This window comes from Coloeus monedula, assembly GCF_965178545.1.
Source record: "Coloeus monedula genome assembly, chromosome: 2".
In the NCBI taxonomy this organism is placed as follows: domain Eukaryota; kingdom Metazoa; phylum Chordata; class Aves; order Passeriformes; family Corvidae; genus Coloeus; species Coloeus monedula.
Window position 1 is genome coordinate 83,714,938 of NC_138782.1, and position 25,445 is coordinate 83,740,382.

The following is a 25,445-nucleotide window of genomic DNA, read 5'->3' on the forward strand; positions in this document are numbered from 1 at the left end:
AAACTAACAGGGATTATACACTTGAACCCTTATTATTCACTTCCAAATGAGCTCAGTTCTTTCAAGAAGTCTTTCAATACCATGTATGTCCTTTTACACTGCCAAACTTTCAAGACCCACTCCAAGTCACTCAACATATTGCTGCTTATATAGAACCAAGCACAGGAACAGATGAAACTTAGGCTTTCAGGCTTTTACAGTATTAGAAGCTTTTTGTTCAGGAGGATCTTTGAACCATGTACATTCCAACATCTTAACCTTAGATTTAAAGCTAAAAAAGATTGGGGGCACATACTGAAAGAGCTCTGCTAGTGTGGTGTGTGTAGAGAATCCCAGGTTATTTTCCTTCTGAATGGAATAAAAGAAAGTTTTGCTGTCTTTTTGGCAGCTTCCCAGGAATCCTCTGGCAAGATCATAGTGGTCCCACATCATACTATGAAAGGAATCCAACTCCCCGTTGTCCTCGGTGAAGGCCCTGCAGAGGATGGTCTCTACAGAGCTCAGTGCAGAACTGGCAAGCCTGCAAGAGCATGTGTCAGCTTGCACAGCAGAGACACAGATCAAGGCCTCAGTCACACGGGTGCACCTCTAATTGACCAGCAATAATGTCAGTGAATTACAGTTCGTGTCCCATATGCAGCACACTGGGTGGCTGGTGGTTTCTGTAACATTGCAAGGTTTCCAGCAAAGTCAACCAGGAACTCTCCAGTACCTGCCAATAGAGCTCTTTTTGGCAGCAGAATTTTAAAAAAAAGAACTTACCCTTGGCAGCTGAGGAGATTGACAGGTGGACTAACAGTCTCTCAGAATCAGACCTGAAACCAGTCAGAATTTACCTGTGAGAATATTACAGTGAAATTCTGAAACTTTAGTAAAACCCACAGAGAAGGCCAAGCAGATATTAATGAGAGAAGATGTTCTGGATATGGGGGGAGGATGTTCTTGTTATGAGACATTGAGAGTGTACAAGGAAGAACTTGTGGATAATATGTAGCAACTATACTTTTGCTTGTACAGCTGATTGCTTACTGCCTGAATGGTCATTGTTTGTTAGACAGCCTTGTCATTGTTTGCTAAGTAGCCAATCTTAAATCAAGCCACAGCCATTGTGAAGAGGTATACGAATAGCAGTAGAGAAAATAAAAAATCTTTCTACCTTTCTCGACTATGGATTACGGCTAGTATGGCTTTTATGTCTGCCTTGACAACAGCCACAGGCAGCAAAGTTAGTAATTCCAAGCTTTCACTTAAAAAGCTCAGCTTACTAAACTGAACCCAGTATTACAGTCTTATCCAAGTCACGCTTTGAAACACAGCTTCTTTCACATGGTTTGTGAGATGGAATAGGAATTTTCTGCTGTTGACTACAGCAATTGGTTTCATCTAATGTGGTTTGTAACAAATGAAAGGATCGATCCAGCTTGTGATGGAGATCAGACTTCTCTCATTAACAAATACAGCATTCCCAACCATTTAGGAGTCTTTATCCAGGAGAGGTCAGCAAGTCTTCTATAGAAGAGCACCATCTGTTTAATAACTAAGAGATGGATATTATTGAATATATATATATATATTCTTGAATGTTACCCAGTTTCCATTCTCAACTATCCATAGACAAATTACCATTTATTTAATCATTTATTTCTAAATAGAAATAGGAAACTAACACAAGCTGGTTACAAGAATAATAATTTCACAGCTATCTTCTGATATTTATTAAACACATTAAAAAATGGGAGATTTTTAATTTCCTTGAGCTGCCTCCTCTTCCTCATCATAGTGATGGCATCTGTTGTCTTTGTTTTCTGGTTTTTCATTGGCACAAGAATGCAATGTATAAATATACTTCTAGATTAAAGTCAGAAGACAAACACATTTACAGGTTTGGAGGTTTTTTTCTGTTGTAGAATTCAAGAGTTGCCCTGTAAAAACAAACATACCTCAGGCAGTTAACTTTAACCTAGGCTTGTCCAAGTTATTATTCAAAAGTGACCACTAATATGACTTTTAATTTCTAGCAGGGAAATAAGTTTAACACACACACACCCCACAAAACAGTCAATCTCAGAGATAAGAGAGTTTAGGAGAAGTTTAACACAGACATTACAGCAGCAGCCACTTCCTCCTCTGCATTCCCCACATGATTAATGATAATGCATTAAACATGTCAGCAAGCATTTACCTTGTTCTCTATTGAATCAAGAGCAAAGATCCTGTTTTGTAACAAATGTATGTGTTGACTGGACTCACAGTTCTCCCCTCTTAAAGTGGAATCAGGTCCCTGATCCAGTTCCCCGCACCAGAGCAAATGGTTGGTCCATAATAAAAGAAGAAGGTGGGAAGGACAATACAGAACATTTCATTATGTGAAAATGTGGCCTTACTTGAAAGTAATGCTAATGTCTTTTTAGCAAGGTGAGGGTACTTTTAATACCCGATTCAGAAAGTGAAGGGTCACAATCTCTTTTCAACATGTAGCTCCAACGCCAGGATAACTTTCCAGTTTTAATTAGAAAACTCTCCTTTTGTACAAAGGGGGAGAGGCTGTACTAAGAGTCACCCCCAAAGGATCCTCTTTAGTGCTGCCTTGCAGCCCTACAGTACTTTGAGGAAAACTGACACTTGAGCTCCAGTGCTGACCCAGCTGGCATTTTGATACTAGCCTTGCCAGTGCTGGAAATATTTCAGGTCTAGTTTGTGCTTTGACAGATCAGAGACACACGCACCCTGGCTCTTTGGGATTAGCGAGTTGGCAGGCCTCACATACTTTATTACACTTTATGTAGCGTTTGACAGGAACTCTTCATAAAGGTCTTCTTCATAAGAGCCATAGGCTACACTTTTCTTTTTCCAGGACTGCCCATCTTCAGATAACTTGTATGCATGTTCAACCATAGCAGCTCCTATTATGACTTGGCAAGAGCCTCCACAAGTTTCTGCTATGGCTTTTTCGTACTTTTTCTGCTGAAGTACCAGGTAAGCTGTATAAATGTTTAATTTGTAACTCATTATCTAGGTGTGCTACTATAAAGATTGTAACACAACCTTAGTTATAAAGTGCCTGAAATACTGTGAGCCAGTGCCAAAAAGAAAATGGGCTCTGCATGTAGCTAAACAAGAACTGTGACAACATTGGCTTTGAGAATGCAGTTTCCCGAAACCTTCTGTGTTGGTTCTACTTAGCAAACTAAGGAAAAGGCTCAAAGAAGCATTATGATCTCCCTTTGCAGTACCTTTTCAGTGTTATACCTTCCTCTTCCTCAAATGAACAAAGGGCTCTTGTGTATTACATTTATGGGCAATTTTGATTTTAAACTAAATTTGATTCACTCACATTTTTACAGCCATGCACACATAAGCAAGAATATGCTTGTATTCAGGTAGTCTAACCAGGATTCACTGCGGTGACACAGTGGAACATACCTGTCATGTTGTCACCACATCTGGGCTAGAAGTCAGGTTAAAGGGAATGGGACACAAGCACAGCAGTGATGCATTTACTTGCATAACCACTACTTACGACATCTAAGAACACTTTTGTTAGAATTCATGGTTTATTGAAAAGCTTTGAATGTGGAAAATATGGTTAGGGAAACCTTCTAGCTAGCTTACTTAAAAGGTGCTGGCATCTTGAGTCCTCCAACCTGCAGCCAGTGAAAGTCACAAGCCAAAAAGTGCAAGCATTTGGTGTTCAGAAGGAAGATGTTAGGCCTTAGAGGAGGAGGTTGGGAGCTTCAAGAGACACTTTCCAAGGTTATTTAAAGCCATGTCTGTAAAGAACAGCTTATGTAAGTCAGTTATCAAGTCAGACTGGAAATGTAAGAGAATGTGTATCCCATTGAACAGTATTTTGAGTGTCAGTTCCTCAGTCATTTTCCCATGACAGTCAGCTCTGAAGGTTTAATGCATTTAAATATTCTAGTTCAGGTAACCTAAGAATTAATCTCCTTTTATTACAATGACCTTTATTTCAAAAGTCCCAAAATTTTCATTCCTATATACAAAGAATGTGTTTATAATACAACAGTATGCAGAAAACCAGTTTCCTCAAAATATAGGAAAGCTACATTCAAGTTGAGATCATTATTGATAATAGAAATGTCCTTTGTAACTGAGAAATTAGATGCAACTCCTGAAAGGTCACTCAGTATGAATGGTGATGCTGTCCAGGTAGAAGCAGGAGAGCAGAAAACAGGATGAGAGGGAATCACCTAGTCAGCTGACCCAGAAATAAGCATATATGGCAGACAGACATACTTAGTATTCTAAAGGGAATGTGACAGAAGGACTTAAGGTACTCAGTAGAATAGCTAAGTGTCCAGCATCAGATTCCTACCAATATAATGAAATTATAAGATCGTTCAAGGTGAAGTTTAAGGCTGAAGGTCCAGGTCACTGACTTTTAAATCCACATTGAAAATCAGAACTGGGTATAAATCAGGATTATAAACCTCATACTAAAGAGGGACTATCAGAAACATCTCAAAGATGGTTAACACCTTAGGTGTAGAGTCAAAGTAGGTCAGATGCTAGCCTCAGAGTTAAACTACTCTTTTACAAAACCTAGTACTTGCAGTACTTGGCTAGACTCAAAGTTCAATTACTCTTTTTCTGAAATCCAACTCTTGCAATGTGTGGCACATCAGGTAAAAAAATCCCAAACCCCCCAAACCGCAGGAATCATTGTGGGATACCACAGGCAACACAGGAAAGGGACTGCAGCTATTGTGACTAGCAGCAATAGCACCCAGAGCCCTGCAACTAATCTGGCATCAGCAGTTTAAGTTGCCAAGGAGCAGTGAAGGAAAACAGAATAAAGTGGAAGCCAACAATATTCTGTTTATACTGTGGATTAAATTTTTGAATAAACAAACTGGAAGTGCCTGTGGCTTTAAGAAAGTTGACTTGAGGAAGGAAGAATGTAATCTTATAAGAAAAATAATGGGAAAAATATGTTGCTCAGGCACCTTGATGAGTAGGATTTTTTGCTAATCACTCAAGTTTTAGGAAAAGCAACAGCAGACTGCAGCTGTGCAGTGGAAAAGTCCAAATATACAAAAGAAAGGCAAGACCCAGCAATAAGAATGAGGCTTGGAGTTAGATTACTAGCTATTGTTAGCCAAGCTGTTTACCTTACTCTTGGTTTGTTCACAGACCCAAAGACAGCTAGTTGACTGCTTGCCTCAGTAAACTGCAATGAAGGGAGCGCAGGTTTTCTCACTCCTGAGGATATTTCCATTCTTGTTATTGGCTCAGTCTTCCTTCCAGGATTTGTCTTTCTCTCTGGTCACTGCCAACACATGCCCAGGCAGAACTCTGCCTAGATATCCCCAAAACACCCATGTACTGTACTTACTAGGCAATATTAATGCCAGTTGTTCCAGCATCTGCATCTCCCACCTGACACTTGCTGCATTCTGCTATTAGTCACTGACATTGCTTTTCTCTGTCTGTATTTTAAGTAGCAGCAAATGTAACGCTGCACTTTTGTTACTTAAGCCCAGCAAAGGAAATTACACCAGTAACCCCAGTCCCAATGGCGGGGTTTCTCTCAGTGTGGGTTCCCTCCACCCACGCACAGACAGTGCATTTGTTCTGTGCTCCGGTGCCCGTCAGGAGCTGCGGCTCCTTAATTGCCTCACACGCACACACAGTGCGCGCTCACACTCCAAATGCTACCAGCCTCATTAGTTCCTTTCACACTTCATTTCTCCATGCGAGGCATTCAGAGGTTTCACAATCTGCATATCTTCCTTTAAGACGTCACAGAGCTCTTCTGCAGACCTTTGAGGGACTAACGAGCAAGATGTCTCTATTTTATTAATTAGCTGCTTCTCAGCCATACTCCACAGCTCTCTACTAGTTCAGCTGCTCAGCTACAGTAATTAGACAACCCACTTTTCAGTCTTCTACTGCACTGCCTTAGAGAGAAAGTTTGACTGTTCCTGAGACTGTGGTACTTTCTGGCAATTATTAGACATCTCCTGAATGACTAGTAGAGAAATCCTGCTTTCTGTATTATTCACTGCAGCATTACAGCTTTCCATTCTAGGCTTTGTCTCATGCACTCTGCTGTCAATATGTGCCATCACTGGCACTCGAGGGTCCAGATGTTATCTGAAAGATTCTTTATTTGCATCATTCAGACATAACAGTCATAAAGAATGTATTCACACTCCCTCAGAATCAGAGTTGCAAGTAAAATGGGTAGTGTTACTTCTTATGCTGCAATACTTCTCAAACAGGAACAAAATCAAGCCAACAAACATGTGCTGTCTCTGCTTCATGCAGTGGAAGGCTTGCTTGTATGTCTGAACCCATGATTTTTCTTAGCTACCAGTAGTTCATGTACTCACAGTACCTGATATGCAGAAATTTACAGAATATGAAATGCCCTTTTATTTTAGCTTGCCAGTCAACCATAATTAATACTGTGCAGTGAGTACAACTACAAGGGGAAAAAAATCTCTTAAATCGGGCTTAGTTACTTTACTTGCTAAAATATTGCCTTGAAATACCAAATACTGTCCATGGTGAACAGCTCTCCAGATCCCACAGTGATCCTACTACTTGCTATCTTGTCTATTCCTCTATATTACCAAGCTACTCACTTAGGCCAAGCTGTGGCTCCTTTTATCTCTACAAAACCAAGTACACAGACTTAGGATGACAATCTATTTTTAAGAAGAACAAACACACCTTCAACTTAACATTTGAAAGCAGTAAAACAAAATGCTTTTCCTTTCCCAAGAGGCAATGAGAAGCAATGCCAGTGTCTGACTGTTACGAGCTGTATGCGCTGTGCATACACTGCCGAGCAATGCCATCCCAGAGCATGATGGCAGCACTGATACGTACAGACACAGCTGGCCAGATCTGAAGCCCTTGCTGCCTGTCTCCAAACATGCTTCCAAAGGCTGTAGATCAAGAAGGGCCTGGGATGTGCACTCACCAGGGCCCTTGGTCTTGTCTGGATGAATGAGGTGCCCAGGAGTAAGATCCAGCACAGAGAACACCTACCCCTGTAGACAGCCATGGTCTGTATCAGTCCCTACCACTGTATCCCAGACAAAAAGTGGGCTAACCTTGTAAGACAGGGTGACTTCTTCCTTCCATGTGATCAGTAAGGCATTGCAGAATGATGATTATATTATGTCCTCCCTAGTAGAGAAGAACTAACAGATCTACTTATCTATCAGTGTAAGAGAACTTGAACTGTTTGTTCAAGGAGAGTTGAAACTCTTCAACCTCATCTTGGTTTTCTAACATGCAGCTTGCAGAACTGCCCCTCGTGTTGCCTTAAGCACAGACACACACATGCAAACAGTGTGTTCTGTGCAATTTATGCATTTAATTAGACAACTGTGAACATGCAGTTAGGATTTTTTCATTGTAGATGTAAGAGGAAAATGAACAGGGAATGTCAGCTATCCACAGAGCTTCCACAGAGCAGTGAGGTAAGGCTTTTCAGTCAGAAATAGAGCCAGAGTGTGCCAAATACCTGTTCAAAGTATTTTATATGAATTAAACTCTTCCACAAGAAATCAGTAAATTCACTTGTCCTCACTTTCCAGTTTGGTAGTGATGAACTTTGATCTATCCTACACTTAAAACCCCACTTCAATCACTCATGCAGTGATGTGTTTGCTTAGACAGATGATGAATAAATTTTCCACTACCAGCTGTCCAAGCTCACTGTTAGTTAACACTTAGCTCACTAAGAGCTAAGCTAAGAGTTCTCAAAATGAACTGCAAGAAACAAACCCCAACAAATATAAAATATCTTGCAATTACTTCAATTATATCTATCTCTTATTTTGTCTCAGCTGTAGAATTCTGCACCTGCTCCCCAGCCCTTAGTCCCTGGAGCCAGTATTATCAGGGCAAATGGTAGATGTTCAAATCCTGAGCACTCAGGTCTATGAAAATATGTAACAGTCTTATGGCAAGTAATTGAATGGTTGAACACGAGGAGGAACTAAGCTTCTGCCAGCTATTGTCAGCAGATACTATGACAGCAAGAGACACAATTCCGTTGGAAAATAGCTCCATAAAATGGAATGAACTCTGTTGAAAACTTAAGACCACTGTAAACATCCCTGCCTTTCCTCTTGAGATGTCAAGTGCATTGCTCTGACTGCCTGCAGTATAAACAGAGAGCTATTTAGAAACTTGTATAAAATAAAATTCCAAAGCAAAACACTCCAGCAATTCTCTGTGAGCCCTTTGTCATCTGGTGGGAGGCTTCAAGACTAAGGACGACAGGTGTTAGATATGCTGAGTAATGCCTGGCTGAGGAGCGCTTGGATGCTCTGGCGGTGAAAAGCCCTGTGAAGTGGTGCAGAAAGCAGGAAGGGTCAGATCCAGAAGGATCTCTTTGTGTATTTCAGTCTTTTCTCAGATATCCAAAAAAGCCATATAAAGCATGAGCCAAGCATATAGAAGAACATAAAGCTACAGCTGGTGTGCTTCATTTAGGAAGTATGCTGGCAGTTTTCCTTCTCCTCCATCCCCCTTAGGGCCCAGGTTCAGCAAATCTGTTAAACACTTTCCTAGCTTCGATGGACATGAACCTTCAGGACAGATTTAAAGTTAACTCTGTATTTTACTGCTCTTAGGAAATATACCTAATCAGGTTCTGTTGCTGGCTGAAACAAGGCCTAACAATGAACTTAAAATGAAGTCCATAAACTTCATTCAAGAAAAGAAAAATAGTGAAATGTTCTGAAAGTGAATTAAAAATCCAGCCAGCTCAAGCTCACATCTCGTCAAGCACAAAGACAAAGCCAGTCATTTTTCTGGCCAAGTAGTTCTTCTGGCACTAGAGTTCAAATCTCAGGTCCTGATTATGCCAAGCATTAAAAAAAAAAACCCAGCCCAAACTTTTTTTTTTTTTAAAATTCAGAATTACAATCTTGGTTGCCAAACACTCAGTTCTGTCATGTTGCCTATTTGCACAGTAATGAAAGCATGTTGTGCTTTGATGGCACAGCTCTTGCCTGTCCATTTTATCAAGCAGTGAAGAGAAAATAATTGAAAAAGAGAAGGCCTCTGGCTTTCTGCATGTGTGACGCACTATGTGTGTCAATGCAAAGCTGAAGCCTCATGTTCCCAGGCACGCATGGCACTCACCCTGCTGCCAGGGCTCTCAGGACACTAATAAACTCCTGATATTGTTTATAATAGAAACCAAACAATCCTCTTCACAACACACATTAAAAAACCATGCACAACGTGATTTCTACAAAACTTTACACTTTTGCTGAACAAAACTTCTATGACAATTAGGCATAGCATATACTTCAGATTCTTCCTAGATCCTCAAACACATGAATGCTAGCTACCATGTGCCCTTCATCACTGCGGTTATCATTGTGGCATGCCATGAAAGAATCAAACCTCAAGAGACTGTACAGAGCTTCAGTCTTAGGTCAGGAGCCGGAATCAGGTGTAAGATGGTGAGATTCAGGATAAAATATCCCAGCTGTGTCTTGTTGAAGGATGATGGGTTTGATCTGCACAGATGTGAAATCAAACACAGTACTTACCAACGTACTTGAGCTTTAGAAAACACTTGCTAATGGTCCTGTAACTCCTTTGCTAAAAGCCTTTCACACTTCATTACATATGCCCAACTCCAAGTGCTTCATGCACCACAGAACAGCTGACCCTGTTCCCTCTCAAATATACTGGAGTTACTAATGTGCAGCAGTTCGATGTGAATGCATTCACAACTGGCCAGAACACATAGAGTCAAGAGGTCTTGGGGTTTTCCTAAATCTCAGATTGCAGCGAAAGGAATTTCAGAAATGAACTTTCCCATTATCTTATGAGGAGTTTAATACCGTGTTCTGGAAGGCTTATACTCCTGAATCTGATCAAAAGTAGCACTGGGAGGTGGTGGTGGTACCCTTTTTGAACACACAGCACAACAAAGGAATCCATATCAGGACTTGAATCATTGTGATGTTCCAGTATTGTTCTGTAATAGTTACTAAAGTATCAGAACTCTATTCCTGACAGATCTCACTTGCAGGCAAAACTCTTACTGTTGCTACAGCAAACAGCAAGCCAGTGAAAGGAGAATGTGAGAAATGAGACAACTCTTAAAAAGATTAATTTATTGAAAACAGAAAAATTGAAAAATTACAGAAATTAAAAAAAATATAAAAATTTGGGATCCTATGGCTCGGTAGATGGTATGCCCCAGGAGCGCAGAGATGAGATCTTCTGGCTGAGACAGCACTAGACCTCAGGTAGAGAAAAAGAACTTGCAGTGCTGGGTTGACTTTAAAAAAATTACTAAAAGCCCCTTAAAAGGGGTAAGGCTTTTAATGCCCAGCACTGACATCTCCCACAGCTAGTCTGGAGAGAGCAAGAGGGGAAGAGAGAAAAGAGCCCGCCTCTCGGCTTCGTCCTTTTTATAGTTTTTGCGCTGCCCACAGCCCGCCCCTTCGGTCCAAGGCGATTGGTGCTTTCCCTTTGATGGATCATCTCCTTCCACCAATGGCTCATCGTTGTCAAGGGGGGGTGGTATCAGTTAGAGATAAGGGAATACAATACTTTCATTAAAATTCAGGTATTCAGGTTGCCATGGAACTTGCCTGCAGAGTAATGGCTGTGGCTAAAAATAACTGCTGGCTATTAAGACTGGGTGGGGGTTTTGGCCTTGGAATCAAAATGCAAGTGAAACACCTACAAAAAGTATTAAAATACATCCAACACACCTCAAAACACTTGTAAAGGTATACAGTAAACACAGGAAAGGTAACTCTTATGGTGTAAAGGTGTTTTGAAGTTCGAGAAGGGGCAAGTTTGTGATTTTTAACTGGGAAAATTTTAACTGGGAAGGGTGCAACTTTATTAATAAACTTTAAACAAATGGAAACACTGATAATGGAACTGGATTTTTGTACCTGGGCTGATGGGTTAATTGTAACATTCAATTTAAAAATAATTAACTCAAAATTAATTACTTAAAGCACTTAATATGCAAAGACCAAGCACAAATAGGGATTTCATATATGACAGAGAAAAATCATTGGCAATTACTTTTTACCAAGTTAGCTTTTTTGCCTTCCAATTAGGATTTATACATGCTGACAATTCAGTAACACGCAGGAGTCAGATGATAAGGGAGGGTTTCATGAAGTGCCCCTTTCCAGCCCAAATGCAGCTTCCTACGTAGCAACCGTTATTGGGCAGGGCTGGTTTCACCCACAGAGAACTAACTTTCCCAGGTAATAGCTAAGTAGCATCACAGTACGCTTTGGCCTTTTAATTGTTTAATTGTTTTTTGCTGTTGAATGCCAACAACTCCCATTCACACCACATAGTCTAAGGAGATCTTAGGAGCAGTACAACAGCTATAGTTTTGGATATTTTAATCATAGCATTTTGTTGCTGTTCTTGGAAAAAGATGTGAAAGTCAGCACAGACAGTAAGGAACTGGCAAAAATCTGAAAGTGCCTCTGCCCAAGAAATCATTTTGACTCACAGTTTTTGTCAAGCCAGTTATCATCCATTATAGATAATTATCACTATATTGAAGACTGAAACTGAGAAACACAGAACAAAAGAAACTATACTGGTGCTGTGCGCTCGTTCTCCAGATGCATAAGGGGTGCCATGCTTTCAAAGCTGAGCAAACAAATTTTGTTATTGAAGGAGTTTTGTTTGGGTGGGGTTTTTTTCCCTTTAATCTCTATACACACATTGTTCTTATGATAAAAATCAGGTACTTAAAACAGCAAATGCCTGTGTTGATACTGTAACATCCATTAACCTACCACATACCTCTCTGTATTTGCACTGCTTTCTCTCTTTTTTATATATAAATTTTGTATCATTAGGAGTTATCTCTACAGCAGCTGCCAAAAAAATAATAGGACAAATTTAAATACTCATTCTTCTTTCAACCTCAAAGTTCTAAAGTAACCTGGTTAACACGACTTGACTCCAGCCAACATTCAAGAGGCCCCACCTCAGACAGCTTTTGTAAGAAGTGTCACTGGCCTGCACATGCCTACACCCTGTCCAGGTCAGTCTTGTATCTTTCATGCCTCCCAGCCCCACTTCCTTTTCCCCAGTAACTGCCAGATCCCTATTCACTTCACAAAATGTAACTGAAGGTCTTGAGAACCCAAATCCTGCATTATTCTCAAATATGTGAAAATAAGAGAATGGGCTTTCAATTCATCTGCAGACATCTGCAGAGGACCAAAGTGTGTATTTTAAAAGCCTGCAGAAAAACAGGGAAAAATACTTACTTGTAGCACTGATTTGGGAATAATTTAGTTAAATTCATACAAACATATGAGACCTGTGCACTTCAATGAACTGAAAAGATCTAAAATCCTGTGCAACCATTTTTAAAAGAACAGATTTATTCTAAAGATCCTTCACAAACACCAAACAAAATATATTCTGCAGGATATGCACAGCATATGAGAGTTCTGAATATTTTATAATTTCACCTGGAAATTCCTTTCACCAATCAAAAGGCAAGTAGTTTCCTCACCTGCAAACTCAGATTTGCTCGGGAACCTTGCTGTTGTAGGGCAGCAGGCTCACAGAGGGGAGTCTGCTTTTATAGGCTGTAAAAATGCCCTTTTTTAAAAAGAAAGCTTTATTACAGGTAGAGCTCACTTCCCTTCTCAGGAAGGAGGTAGCTAAACCAAAGCCCAGCTGAATTTAACATACAGTTAACTATAAAACAAGAATAGGAGTAAGCTCACAGATTCAAAGTGAAGGACTTAAAGGGAGATACAGAGAAATCCCATGGTGCAACTGCTGTCCCTTAAGGCAGTCAGTCACCTTTTTTATCTTCAGTACCAAAATCTTTGGATAAAACCCAAAGCAGTTCCCAGAGTGGTAAAGCAGGAGTTCCTGCATGTTCCTTCTCTGGCCTGACAGAAGCCACCTTGGTCAGAAGAGAGTTAATAAAGAGGTCTCTCAGCTTCCTGGGAGCCCTTGTTGGGGCTGTAAATACAAGAAATCTGAATGGAAAACTGCAACAGAATATCAGTAAGGGTCCATGGTGGAAACAGGTCATAGCCTGGTATGTGCCCTCCCACCACATGTTTTGGAGTTTGGTTAATGGGACACTGTCTAGGAAATGTCAGGCACTCAGAAGCAGCTGGGAGGTTCATAGGAGAAGGACTCAGTGCCGGAACAGGAAGATACCTGCCTGTACAGTTTGCTCAAAGGCTCACAAGAGACCACCATGTGTGCTAGGGAAACACCACAATGCCCACCCACCCTCCTGCCACACTCACAGCAGTACCTGGGGATTTCAGACTTTCATTCCTTACTTTGAGTTCAGTAACCTGAAATAAATTAATGTCATATAATATACGTCGCAATATAGAGAAATTTAATTTTTGAATGCAGCTGAAATAAAACTAGTCCTGCTGACTAGTGAAGAATATTACACAAACTCTGGCCAACCTGGAGCTAAAGCTATCAACTGGCAGGCTGATGCCAGAATGCTCACTGATCTGCTGTATGATGCCATACAGAAAAGGTAATGGTTGAGTTCTTCCTACCTTTCTCTTAAGAGAAGCACTTGTTTCACTTTTTCTCCTCTACCTGGCTACTGATTTCCTTTTTTTTATTTGGAAGGAAGAGTATATTAAGCATCCAAGGATTATTTTGGCCAGTATTTTACAGTTTCCTTGATGAAATAAAACCCTTTACCAATTGCTTTATCAGATCTTCCTTGCCTTAAAATTAATTTACTTGGACCACTGTTATCAACAGATCAAGATATCAACTTTTTTTTTCATAGATAATACATTATTCTTTCTGTTAAAAAAAAAAAAAAGTTAACCCCCTGACTTCATTTAATCAAAGCAAAGAGAAAGCTGAACTCTCATGTCAGTTTCTAAGGCATTTACCAGTACTGATTGCAGGTCCGAGGCGATTTCATGTCTTCTGACAATGATCTCTGTGGAGATCGCAGAGAGCAATTCTTAAAATCACTTTCATGTATCTTTACTGCAGTTTATTTGTACAGGCACAGCATTTTATAAAGGAACTTGAATTGAATTAAACAGCAAGAGAGACATTAATACATTATTTCAAGGGAAAGAGAAAATAGCAGTAGTTGCCTTGAAAAGTTCTGTGAGTGATTTACTGATTTCCTTTCTTACATTCTCAGTCCCACTTGGAAGTTTTCCTCCTCATATACTTGGACCCCTCACTGTCGATTGCTTCGTAGAGGTCCTTTTTGTTCTCTGCTGTTGCATGCAAATAACCAAGGTAGGCCACACAGAGGCTAATTGCTATCACTCCAAATGCCATCACAGGTTTGTTCTGACAAGAAAAAAATTTGGTACATGTTTTTAGTCAAAACACTTTTCATTAAACTCAAACATTACATTCTTCTATCTCAGCTTAGAAATGGAGCAGTAAACTATTGTGACCTCTGCAAAAATCATCACTGCCTTCTTGCAGACTGAATTTTCTGACAGCAAAAGGAATGCCCTTTGGAAAAGAAGATTCTTTCTGGAGACATAGCAGCACATTGCCCAGTACTCTGTATTTTGCTGTTTGGAAATGCTGCTTGAGCATGAATGAACAAGCCAAACCCAATTACTAAAGGTCTCTACTACAAACTTTTAACAGAGTTCATCTGGATATACTACTGGGACAATGCACTCTGCTCCTGCCAAGCAACCTCAATTACAATCCTCTAAACCAGATTTTGTATTCTTATCACAAAACCTACTTTTGTTATACTAAATCTGTATTTATTATATGCAAAAAATTTCACTCATTCCTGGGTTCTGAAAATGCTAACAAAACCTGAGTATCATCAACTTAATTAAAAAAGAAAAAGAAAAATCAAAAATATGGAAAAGCTAACAAAAATCGCCTCATTTCATACCAAAAAAGTTTGCATTCTATGATTTGTTCCCATTTAAATATTAAAAACAACTCCTGTTGTTTTTATTGCTTAATAATAAGTAATAATATTACTTAACACCTGTCAAATTAGATGGGTAATATGCCTCTAAACAGTCTTTCTGAAAGCAACTTGGCTAGGTACAAAAGAATCAGACAATATAGCAGTGAAATAAAAGCTGCAATAAACAATGTAATGTTCTGCACTCTCAACAATCTAAATGGAAAAGAGTAAAAATATTTTTAGTTACATTTCTGAGTGGTTTGCATAACAAGAGATGGTTATATAATGCATAGAGAATTGTAATGATTACTTTAAAGCAACTGTTATCTCTTCAAGCATATTTAGTTTCACTCAGAACGACTGTCTTACAGGTTTAATGAAAAGCTCTGGGTTCACAGCTCGGAAAAGCATAGTTGTCTGAACGCTCCTCAGTCCTGGTTTTCTCTCTTTGGGTGTTTCATTTTCATTTGGAGGTTTAGTGGAAGACATGTTACTTAACGTTGAATACTTCCTAGAAGTAGAATGAAAAGCAAGTGTAATTTCTGTAAAAATACTGGAAGAGCTGCATTCACTGAATACAAATTCACACTCAGTTTGTCTTCTTACAGCATGAATTTTAGCTGGTGTAAATATTACTGATCGCCTCTGGTGTCATCTAACACTCCCAGCTTAAGCACACCAATTTTCAATTCTGTTAATTTTGTACATCCTAAAATTAACTTTTGGAGAGTCACATCTTCATACAGCAAATCTAAGTCTCCTCATAATGGGCTTGGGGTTTTTCACTTGCCTTTGGCTAATGCTTCATCTACCTGTGGACCAAGCACAATCAGTCTTTAGAGCACTGGCTAAAAAGACAATGCTAGGAAAAATTTTATTTTTTTGAAACTCTTCTACATGACAGGACAGCCCAAGCACCACTGTAGTGCAGTCACTTTAACCACCCACCTCAGCAGGCCCAGCACTCAGGTCTCACTTTTGCACACACTGGGCATGTCACAAATACCTTTGGTTCAAACTGAAAGAGAGAGAATTTAAGCTAGTTAAAATACGCAAAAAATTCTTTACTGTGGGGATGGTGAGGCACTGGAGCAGGTTGCCCAGAGAAGCTCTGGATGCCCCATCCTTCGAAGTGTTCAATGCCAGGCTGGATAGGGCTTATGAGCAACCTGGTCTTGTGGAAGTCTCGTCCCTGTCCCGAGCAGCAGGGCTGGAACGAGATGATTTTCAAGGTCCCTTCCAACCCAAACCATCCTACGAGCACCTGAGCAAAGGTGCAAAAACACGCCCTTGGCTAACCCTGATTACTGAGGGGCAGAGGAGACACGGTACAGGGGATCCCCTGGGAAGGGCAGGCCAAGCGCAGTCGCACAACCCCACACCGGGCGGCGAGGGGCTCCTGGAGCCGCCACCGGGACGAAGAGGGCAGTTTAGCCCCAGTTTGGAAAAGCCCAGCGGGGACTCCCGGCACACGGGGCACTCGGCACCACGGCCTCCCGGAACGGGGCGGCGAGGGCGATCACCGCCGCTCACACCGCCGCTCACACCGCCCCCGCTACTCACCGCGCGCAGCCTGCGGCGCCTCCCCGCGGGGCGGGGCTGCGCCTGCGCGCTGGCGCCCCCTCCCGGGCGGGGGCGCGGGGCGGCGCCCGGGTCGCGCCCCTCCCCTCAGCCGTGGGGCGGCGGGGCGTGCGGCGGGCGGAGCGCGTCCGGCTCCGGGCGGGCTGCGGAGCTGCCTTCCCGAGTCCTAGAGCCGTCCCGGCTGGAAGAGGCCTTTGAGAGCATCCAGTACAACCGTCCACGCGGCCCTACCACTGTAACCCATAACCATTAAATCACCCAGGCTGGATCCAGACGCCTCTTGAGCCCCTGCAGGGATGGTGGCTCCACCACCTAACTCCCTGGGAAATATTTCAATGCCTGACCATCCTAAGTGAAAAATATTTTTCTAATGTCTAATCTAAACGTCCCCTCTCTCAGTTCAAGGCCATTCCCTCTAGTCCGGTCACTGCAGACACGGCAGAGGAGACCAACCCCAAAACCTCCTTTCAGGGAGTTGCAGAGAGGGATAAAGGCCCCCTCAGCCTCCTCTTCTTGAGAATAAACAACCTCAGGTCCCTCAGCTGTTCCTCATAAGACATGTTTTCTAGACCTTTCAAGAGCCTTGTAGCCCTTTGTTGGCCACACTCCAGCACATCAATGTGCTTTTTAAAGTGAAGGGCACAGAACAGAATGCAGTACTCAGAAAGTGGGAGACGGGGGAAGGAGCAGGCTCAATCAGATGGGCCCTTCACCACTGAGCCACTCCTAGCCCCTGGGCATGGTCACTACAAGAAAGACACTGAGGTGCTGGTGCATATCCAGAGAAGGACAGCAAAGCTGCTGGAGGGTCTGGAGCACAAGTCCTGTGAGGAGACACTGAGTGAGCTGGGGTTTTTCAGCCTGGAGAAGAGGTGGCTTGGGGGGACCTTATTGCTCTGTTCAACTACCTGGAAGGAGGTTGTAGTGAGGTGGGGGTTGATCTCTTCTCCTAAGTAACAATTGACAAGACAAGAAGAAATGGTCTCAAGTTGCACCAGGAAGATTTAGATTCCACATTAGGAAAAATTTCTTCACTGAAAGGGTAGTCTGTCATTGGAACAGGCTGCCCCGGAATGGCTCAAAAGCTTATGGTTTAGTGGTAAAAACAGTGACCCTAGGTGTACAGTGGGACATGATAATCTTAGAGGTCATTTCCAGCCTTAGTGATTCTATAATTCTATGAAATGTAGAGGTATCCAGGCTCTCATAGCTTCTTGTTCCATGTTTTTTTTTTCTGTAGTAATCAAACTGCCTTTTGGTTTTTTTAAAGATGGCAGAGTAATAATAAATTGCAGGATGACTTTTCATGTCTAAATCCAGGAGGAATATCTAATTTTTTTTTTTTTCTTGTTGTGAGCAAATATAATGAGGTGAGAAAAATAGTAGGGAAATAAGTTTAGGTGTGAAGAGAGGATGGGGTGGTATATCTGGGGTTTGTGTCAACAATTCACAACATACCATCTGCTAGTCTGGTAGCTATTGTTTTGGTGGCATATGTCACGCAGCTGATTTTGTTTGAAAACTATTGAGTAGAACATCTGAGTGAAGCTGCTTTCATTTGTTTTCATGTTTGTCTAATTGAAAGAAGCCAATGTGGTTTTTGCATGAGCTTTGTTTTTGGGAAGGTAGCTTGGTTTTCTTGAGGGGAAGGGGGACTTTTTACCATGCTATAGGAGATGTTCTGCATACAGCTCCTAGGCAATTCCTAGGAAGGGAATATGGGAAGGCAAAACAATTACGTCACCACACAGAGAAAGTGCGCTCGCTTACTGGCACATGCACCCCCTCCCAGCAGTTACACCATCCATGCAAATAAAACTTCTGATCCAAAGTCAGCCAGGGTCATGATAGTATTTTCCAGATTGTGGCCAGAACACATTTGCAATATATGGATGGCAAGGATTGTTAGGTTGCTGCTAGTTCTCTAGCACTTCTCATCTTTCTTGTAAAGGACAGGTAAGTCCCAGGCATCACTGACAGGGGAAGATCCCGCACTGTACAAAGAACACCACTGGCTGACGAGAAAATATTCTCCATATGAAGAGCTGTGGAATAAGGCTTTGTGAGTAAAAAGAGAAGCAGAGGGGGGTGTAGAAATGGGCTTGGGCTTTGATGTGAGTGCTGGTACTTGGCATGTGGTAAGCATGTGCCAACTGACTGGATTAACTGTGCAGTGATGAAAAGCTTGGACTGCTTACTGTTCCTAGTTTTGCTTTATGACTGTGGGAAAGTGTTGTATTTTATCTTTAATGTGAATATTATGTTGCTATCATCTGACCCAACAGGATGTTAAAACATTCAATCCATTAAGGCTTATGAAGTTGTTTGGCATATTTTATAGGAGAGACTCTATAAAGTGTAGAATAGTAAACATCTGTGGTATCTCTGAGTCACCCATCTCTTAATATCCGAGTATCTCTCCTGAAAAGAAATCACACAAAACCCCTTCATTTCTGAAACCTGAGGCTGTTACTGAGATTTATTTTCTTTTTAAATAAATTCCTTTGGGATTCTGCATTCAGTATTGTGCTTTGTGCCATAGCCATTCACAACCTAACAGCAATTTCTGCTTTTCTTGAGACTCACGTCCTTATCATTTGAGCTGCAGAAGAGCCTCTGTAGAGAACAGAGCAAAACCAGTGCTGTGCCCCGCAGACATGGTTAGCATGCGACAGCCAGCCTGGTGCAGTCCAGGGAGCAGCACTGTGCCTCCTGCCTGTGCTGATTGACCTCACAGCTCCTGCTTCTTTCAAGTACTGCACAAGAACAGAGCTTCACATTGTCTTCAGAATAAAGATAGGGTGCCTCGAGCTACTGATAAGTTTATCCTTGCTTTAGAGACACAGTAACAGAGCTGTTGTGGGCAGAAACAATTCTTTTTGCATCTACACTGGGATTCCAGCACTGGTATGACTTGTAGTGAGAGGGGCAACTACCATCACATGTTTCTAAATGTTTTGATATGTGAATGTGAAGTTCACATTTTAAAATTATTTTTAAAATGTTTTAGACACCATGAGTTTCACAATATTTTAATTAGAGTTGACAACTGGGACTTTTTTTTCTTTTGTGCTGAACAAGTCTGGGGGAGAAGAGAAAGCAAAAATTAGTAATTAGAAGTAATTTTTTCCTCCTTGCTGAAAGCTAATTATGAGCGTAACCATTGTTGCACTGAGGAATGTGAAACAGTATGGCCATATTAAGGACATAAATGCATAAGAAACAAACAGACCAGCTAGACAAGGGTGCCAGTGAGGGTATTGAGGGTTTTCTGTGTGATTGTTGCTCTTCTCATGTCAGTATCAAGAGTCCTTATGGTGATTTTCAGCAGCTTTTGCTCTTTTGTGTTGTTCCCATTGAAAGAAACTGTTTTCAGACAGCAGCATGCACTGTTCGGGACCCTACCATTGACAATCCAAAACAGTTCTAAGGCAATATACATTTTTAAAACAAAAATCTCTTAGTGCGAATTTTCTTTGTTTCATAACATTTTGTGTATATCTTCTATAATACTTGTTAGCCAGCCGTGTCTCTGTGAGACAAACAAATCACCCAGCTGTGCTTTCCAGCAAAGATTAAAGCAATTGTTATTCTTCAAACACTGATCAAGCTTATAAATCTTTTTCAACTGAATTCAGTATGGAAGGAAAAAGGCACTTTTTTGGTTCTACTTTCATTTTTGAGTGGGCAAATTGGTTCTGACTGGGAACAGAATATCAAAACTCAAAGCATCCCCTCTGGAAAGAAAAAGGTGATTTCTACTACAAAGGAAGAGCAGAGAAACACATGCAGCCCTGAATTTTCTTGCTACAACAATACACAGCCAGATACCTTACAGTGGGGTCTAGAGACAATTTGAGCTAAGACTGCATCTCCAAAAAGGAAGGGCAAGGGGAGACCTCTTTTCACTTGTAATCGTTCTGGACTTCCTTGCATGCAATGTCATAATTGCTCATCCTTGGAGTATGCCAGTTTTGCTCCCTGGTCCATTACCAGAAAAGAAAAAAGAATGAAGTTTATTTTTCAGTGGGATAGGCAAGACAGTCTAATGTAAGCAGGGCAATGCAGCTGGGAAGGCAGCTGGAAGTGGAGGCCCAGACTGGGACTAACCCCTGCCTCTGACACCAGGACTCCCAATCAGTTTAAGCTGTGAGAATTTAAAATCCTTTCTAATGTAGGCACCCTTTCTAATCTCAGGCAGGGAACACAGCTCCTAAGGAGACTACAGAGGGTAGAAATTTCAGTTTCAACAGAACAAACTCTGTAATAAGGGACTCAGACACATAGTAATCTGGAACTCTTCAGATTTTCTGCACCTTACAGTTGCCTTTTAATATATAAATACCACCACACAGAATAATAGAATCATTAAGGTTAGAAAAGACCTCCAGATCACTGACCCTGAGATGAGCTCAGTTGGTTAGAGCATGGTGCTGATAACACTGAGGTTGTGGCTTCAATCCCTGTATGGGCCATCTGCTTAAGGGCTGGACTTGATGATCCTTGTGGGTCCCTTCTGGTTTCCGTGATCTGTGAATCCAACCTTTGGCTGAACACCACCATGCAATTAAACTATAGCACTAAGTACCATGTCCAGTCATTTCTTGAAGACTTCCAGGGATGGAAGTGTTGATTGTTGAACCTTATAAAATTGGCCTCAGCCTGTTGATACAGTTTGTCCAGATCCCTCTGCAGATCCTTCCTACCCTCAAGCAGATCAACACTCCCACTCCACTTAGTGTCATCTGCAACCTTAGTGAAGGTGCATTCTATCCCCTTGTTCAAATCATTAATAAAGATATTAAACAGGGCTGGCCCCAATACTGATCCCTGGGGAACACCACTAGTGACTGGATGCCAGCTGGATGCAGCACCATTCACCACCACTGTCTGGACTTGGCCACTCAGCCAGTTTTAAACCTGTAGAGGAGTGTGCCTGTCCAAGCCAGCTTTTCCTGGAGAATTCCCTCGGAAACAGTGTCAAAGGCTTTGCTGAAGGCAGGTAGACAACCTGCACAGCCTTTCCCTCATCCACTGGGTGGGTCACCTGGTCGTAAAAGGAGATCAGTTTGGTCAGGTAGGACCTGTCTTTCCTAAGCCAAGGCTGGCTGGCTCTGATCCCCTGGTTGTCCTGTATGTGCTGCATGATGGCACTCAAGATGTTCTGTTCCATAACCTTCTCCAGCACCGAGATTAGGCAGACTGGCCTGTAGTTTCCTGGATCCCCCTTCCACCCCTTGTTGTAGATGAGTGTCACACTGGTTAGTCAGGGCTCCTGATAAATGTTGGAGAGGGGCTTGGCAAGCTCTTCAGCTCCCTCACTACCCTCGGATGAATTCCATCTGGTCCCACAGACTTATGAGGGCCTAAATGGCTCAGCGGTCCACCAACTACTTCCTCTTGGAGTGCAGGAGATCTACTCTGCTCCCTGTCCCTGTCTACCAGCTCAGCGGGCTGGTTGCCCTGAGGATCATTGATCTTTCTGTTGCTGAAGCAAAGAAGGCATCAAGTACTACAGCCTTCTCCTCATCCTTGGTTACAATATTCCCCTGCCCAACCAATAAAAGATGGATATTTTCCTTGGTCCTTTTTAAGTTAATGTATTTATAAAAACACTTTTTATTATCTTTCACAGCAGTGGCCAGATCAAGTTCTAGATGTGTCGCAGCGGGGATTACTGCAACAAGTATATTTCAAACCAGGAGTCCCGTGGAAACTGAAGTATATATGGACAGATTCGTGGCAGATGTTTCAGAGATGTTTATTTCTCCAGCCGCATGGCCGGGGCTCAGCTCAGGGACTGTTACAGTCACGGGACCCGAGGGACCTTGGCGTCATCAGGGAACCCAAACCAACCAATGGGGAACAAAGGTGACCAGGGGCAGGGAAACCCCGTATCTCCCTCCCAGGGCCCCTCTCCCAGGGCTCCATGGCAGGGGAGGGACCCCAACATAGATGAACTTTTGCCTTTCTTATTTTCTCTCTTCATGACCTAATGACATCCTTGTACAATTCCTGAGTTGCCTGCCCCTTTTCCTTGAGTTTCAGTAAAAGCTCCCTATTCAGTCAGGCTGATTTTCTTCCACACCATCTCATCTTCCAGCACATGGGGGTGGCCTGCTCCTGTACCTTTAAGATTTCTGTCTTAAAGTATGTCCAACATGCATGGATCCCACTGTTTTTAAGGTCTGTTTCCCCAGGGACTCTGTGAACCAGTGTCCTGAACAGATCGAAGTCCACCCTCTGGAAGTTCGGGTAGAGGCTCTGCTGATCCCCCTTCCTTACTTTACCAAGGATCAGAAATAATAATTTTGTGGTTGCTGTGCTCAGGAGGGCCACCGACCACCACACCTCCCACCAGCACTTCTCCATCTGCAAACAGCTGGTCTAGCAGGGCACCACCCCTGGCAGGCTCCCTTACCAGCTGTGTCAGGGAGTTACCTTCCACACACTCCAGAAATTTCCTAGGCTGCTTGCTCTGTGCTGTGATGAGCTGCCAGCAGATATCTGGGAAGCTTTGCATTAACTGGAGTCCAGCTCCAAGCTCTGGCACCTTCAGTCACCCTCTGAAGGCATCAGCTTCTCTGGGGACTGTACCAAGGTGCAGATCCAGGCACATGTGTAAGGTTATGTGATAGCTGCCTCTCTGTAAAACTACCAAACATTCACATGTAATTCCTAGATAAAGACCACAGTAAGTTTGAGCTAATTAAATTATACTTTGAATAAATTATGGTGTGAAGAATTCATTTAAGAGTCAAGGAGTTCAGACTTTCTGCTTATTTTGTAATGTTACTCAGCAGGACAGCCACAGGTAACAATGGCCACCAAAGCACTGATATGAGATGTATAAGGCAGGACATAAACACTTATTCCATTGCTTAGTTATTAAAAGTAAAGTTATAGGCTTCCTGGTAGGGAGTAGTTCAGCTGCTTAGGCCAATATGGGAACTGATTAGCATGTACAGTAAACAAAATACATTTCAATAACAAAAACCCAGGCTTCACTTGCTTGGGAAAACCACTGTATTTTAAAATTCTGAGAGAAAGGCTTTTCTGAGCCTTTGTGTAATGCATTGATAGGAGTCATGTGTGCCTAAAAGAATATGCGTGTTTTATGGACAGCTGACTTGCCCAGGAGAACACAAAATGCAAATCTGATGTAAAATGGCAAGGAGCAAACAGGGTGTGAGTTAAGGCTCACAGCACACGTGTCTTCAGGCTGTGCTACTGTGAAAACACAGAGTGCAGCATCTGAGCTGATGCTGATGAGTGCTCAAAAGACGCAGATAAATCCTATGACTTCAAATAAATGCCAAAGTCTCCTCATATCCTTCTGATGATACAAGAGGCTTTATGGTTCTGGTTTGACCGGTGTGCTAGCAGAGAGGATCAGGTTTCACTCATTCAGTTTATATTACCTAGGAGATAAGTGGTTCCCATTTTTCAGGCTTAAAGCAGTAACTCGCTTTCTCAGAAATGAACTGTTGATTGTTAATTCCACTAGAAAGCTGGGATCCAGCTGTAATCATTCACTGAGACACAGGTAAGTTAGATTTTCTTGTTATAAAATACAGTTTCACTGAATGAGAAGTTGATTTTCTAATATTAAATAGGCTTGATAGTAGCTTCATGTAAGTGTCCCATTAGCCAGCATAAGCCATGGATATAATCCTCCTTTTGTTGCACTATTGCAGCACTTAATAATATTACAGAGTTAAAAGCTGTGATGTGGCAAGTGACAATTGCTTGCCCAAATGGAAATCTTTTGACTTTGTCAATTCTTTCTTATTTTACTAGTAGACTAAAGCATTACAACAGTAACAGTAGCCTGAATGGAGCAACAATACTTATTAATGTTGAAGATCATTTGCTGCAGAGGGAGTTTTTTTGTTTACATCAGGAGAGCATAGGAGAGATGGGTTATCTCTTTGGCATGAAGGTGATGAGAAATGCAGTTGTAGTCATGTAGGTGAGATATGGATATCATGACTTTAAACAAATTAAGTAATTTTGGCTACTTCTGAGCTTATTTTTTTTTAATTACACAGTTCACCAAGTAACAAAGAAAACAGTGAACTGTTTCTGCCCTCTCAAAACCCATTCATTGCTGCAGAGAAGAGACCACAGCAATTAGCAGCTGGCAAAGCATCACGCTCAGCTGCTGCTGGTTTTTTAAGTGGTGTTTGTGGCTTCCCTGAATACAAAACAAGAAGGGGTTTTGCCATAGTTTAGAAGTTGTATTTTCAGGGAAGTGAATGTTTGGCAACTAAGATCCTGAAGCCCAGAGAGAAGGGAGGTTTGTCCTAAGCCACTGCAGAAGCACATGTGAAAGTCAGATGTAAAAGCCAAATCAACCAACTCCAGTATTGTGCTGAATGACCAGCTGAGCCCTCTTCCATCTAGTGTTTTCTTTTCCTTCCTGTAGCTGGTTCACAAATAAATACCTAGGCTAATGTTTTTACACACCACATGTATATTTTAAGCACTATTTATTTCTGCTTTTAATATCACAGTAATTAGAGGTTTGTCTATCAATAGACAAAAGGGCTTATTTCTTGCTCCAGGGAGTTAAAAGTTGATAATAGTTAATAACAGTGAGAGGTTAGAATCAGTAAGCTAAGGTGGGTGAAAGCAAGGGACTGGCCTAAGACAGACCATGGTTCTTTTCTTAGCTCTGCCTTTGATGTGCTGAGTGATGCTGGATAAACCACATCTGCCCCTTGACAGCACATGTTTGTCTAGATTGACAATGTTTGTAGGAGAGGATGCTCCTTCCCATTACATGTTAATGAAGGGTTCATATCAATGAATTTAATTCTAGAGTGTCTACAGTGTCTACTTTTTGTCTGCCCATAAGAGAAGAACAAGATTTTGCCAGTATGTTTACCTCTGCCCTTTGGGGGCCTCCACTTCTCCTGGAAGCATCTGAAGGATGAAATAGGTGGGAAAA

General features: G+C 41.8%; 1 protein-coding gene across 2 annotated transcripts; it reads right to left on the reverse strand.

Moving 5' to 3' along the window:
• Positions 1-13,862: 13,862 nt before the first annotated feature.
• SMIM8 (small integral membrane protein 8) lies at positions 13,863-16,505 on the reverse strand. 2 transcript variants are annotated; one of them, XM_082276905.1, is made up of 3 exons: positions 16,475-16,505; positions 15,281-15,422; positions 13,863-14,316 (listed from the first exon to the last, which is right to left on the reverse strand). In XM_082276905.1, exons 2-3 carry the CDS (start codon positions 15,398-15,400, stop codon positions 14,158-14,160), a joined length of 279 nt encoding a protein of 92 aa, XP_082133031.1. In that variant the 5' UTR covers positions 15,401-15,422; positions 16,475-16,505; the 3' UTR covers positions 13,863-14,157. The 2 variants fall into 2 exon arrangements, with proteins under 2 accessions (XP_082133031.1, XP_082133030.1); XM_082276904.1 differs by lacking the exon at positions 16,475-16,505 and adding an exon at positions 15,980-16,101.
• Between the last annotated feature and the right edge of the window lie 8,940 nt (positions 16,506-25,445).

What these genes read in the sequence shown, in the direction of transcription:
- SMIM8 (XM_082276904.1), bottom strand. Translation starts at nt 16,035, where the DNA reads ATGGGGCATCCAGAGCTTCTCTGGGCAACCTGCTCCAGTGCCTCACCA. An exon ending in AGTGCCTCACCATCCCCACA is followed by an intron (nt 15,423 to 15,979) that starts GTAAAGAATTTT and finishes TTCTACTTCTAG; the next exon opens with GAAGTATTCAACGTTAAGTA. An exon ending in CAGAGCTTTTCATTAAACCT is followed by an intron (nt 14,317 to 15,280) that starts GTAAGACAGTCG and finishes TTTTCTTGTCAG; the next exon opens with AACAAACCTGTGATGGCATT.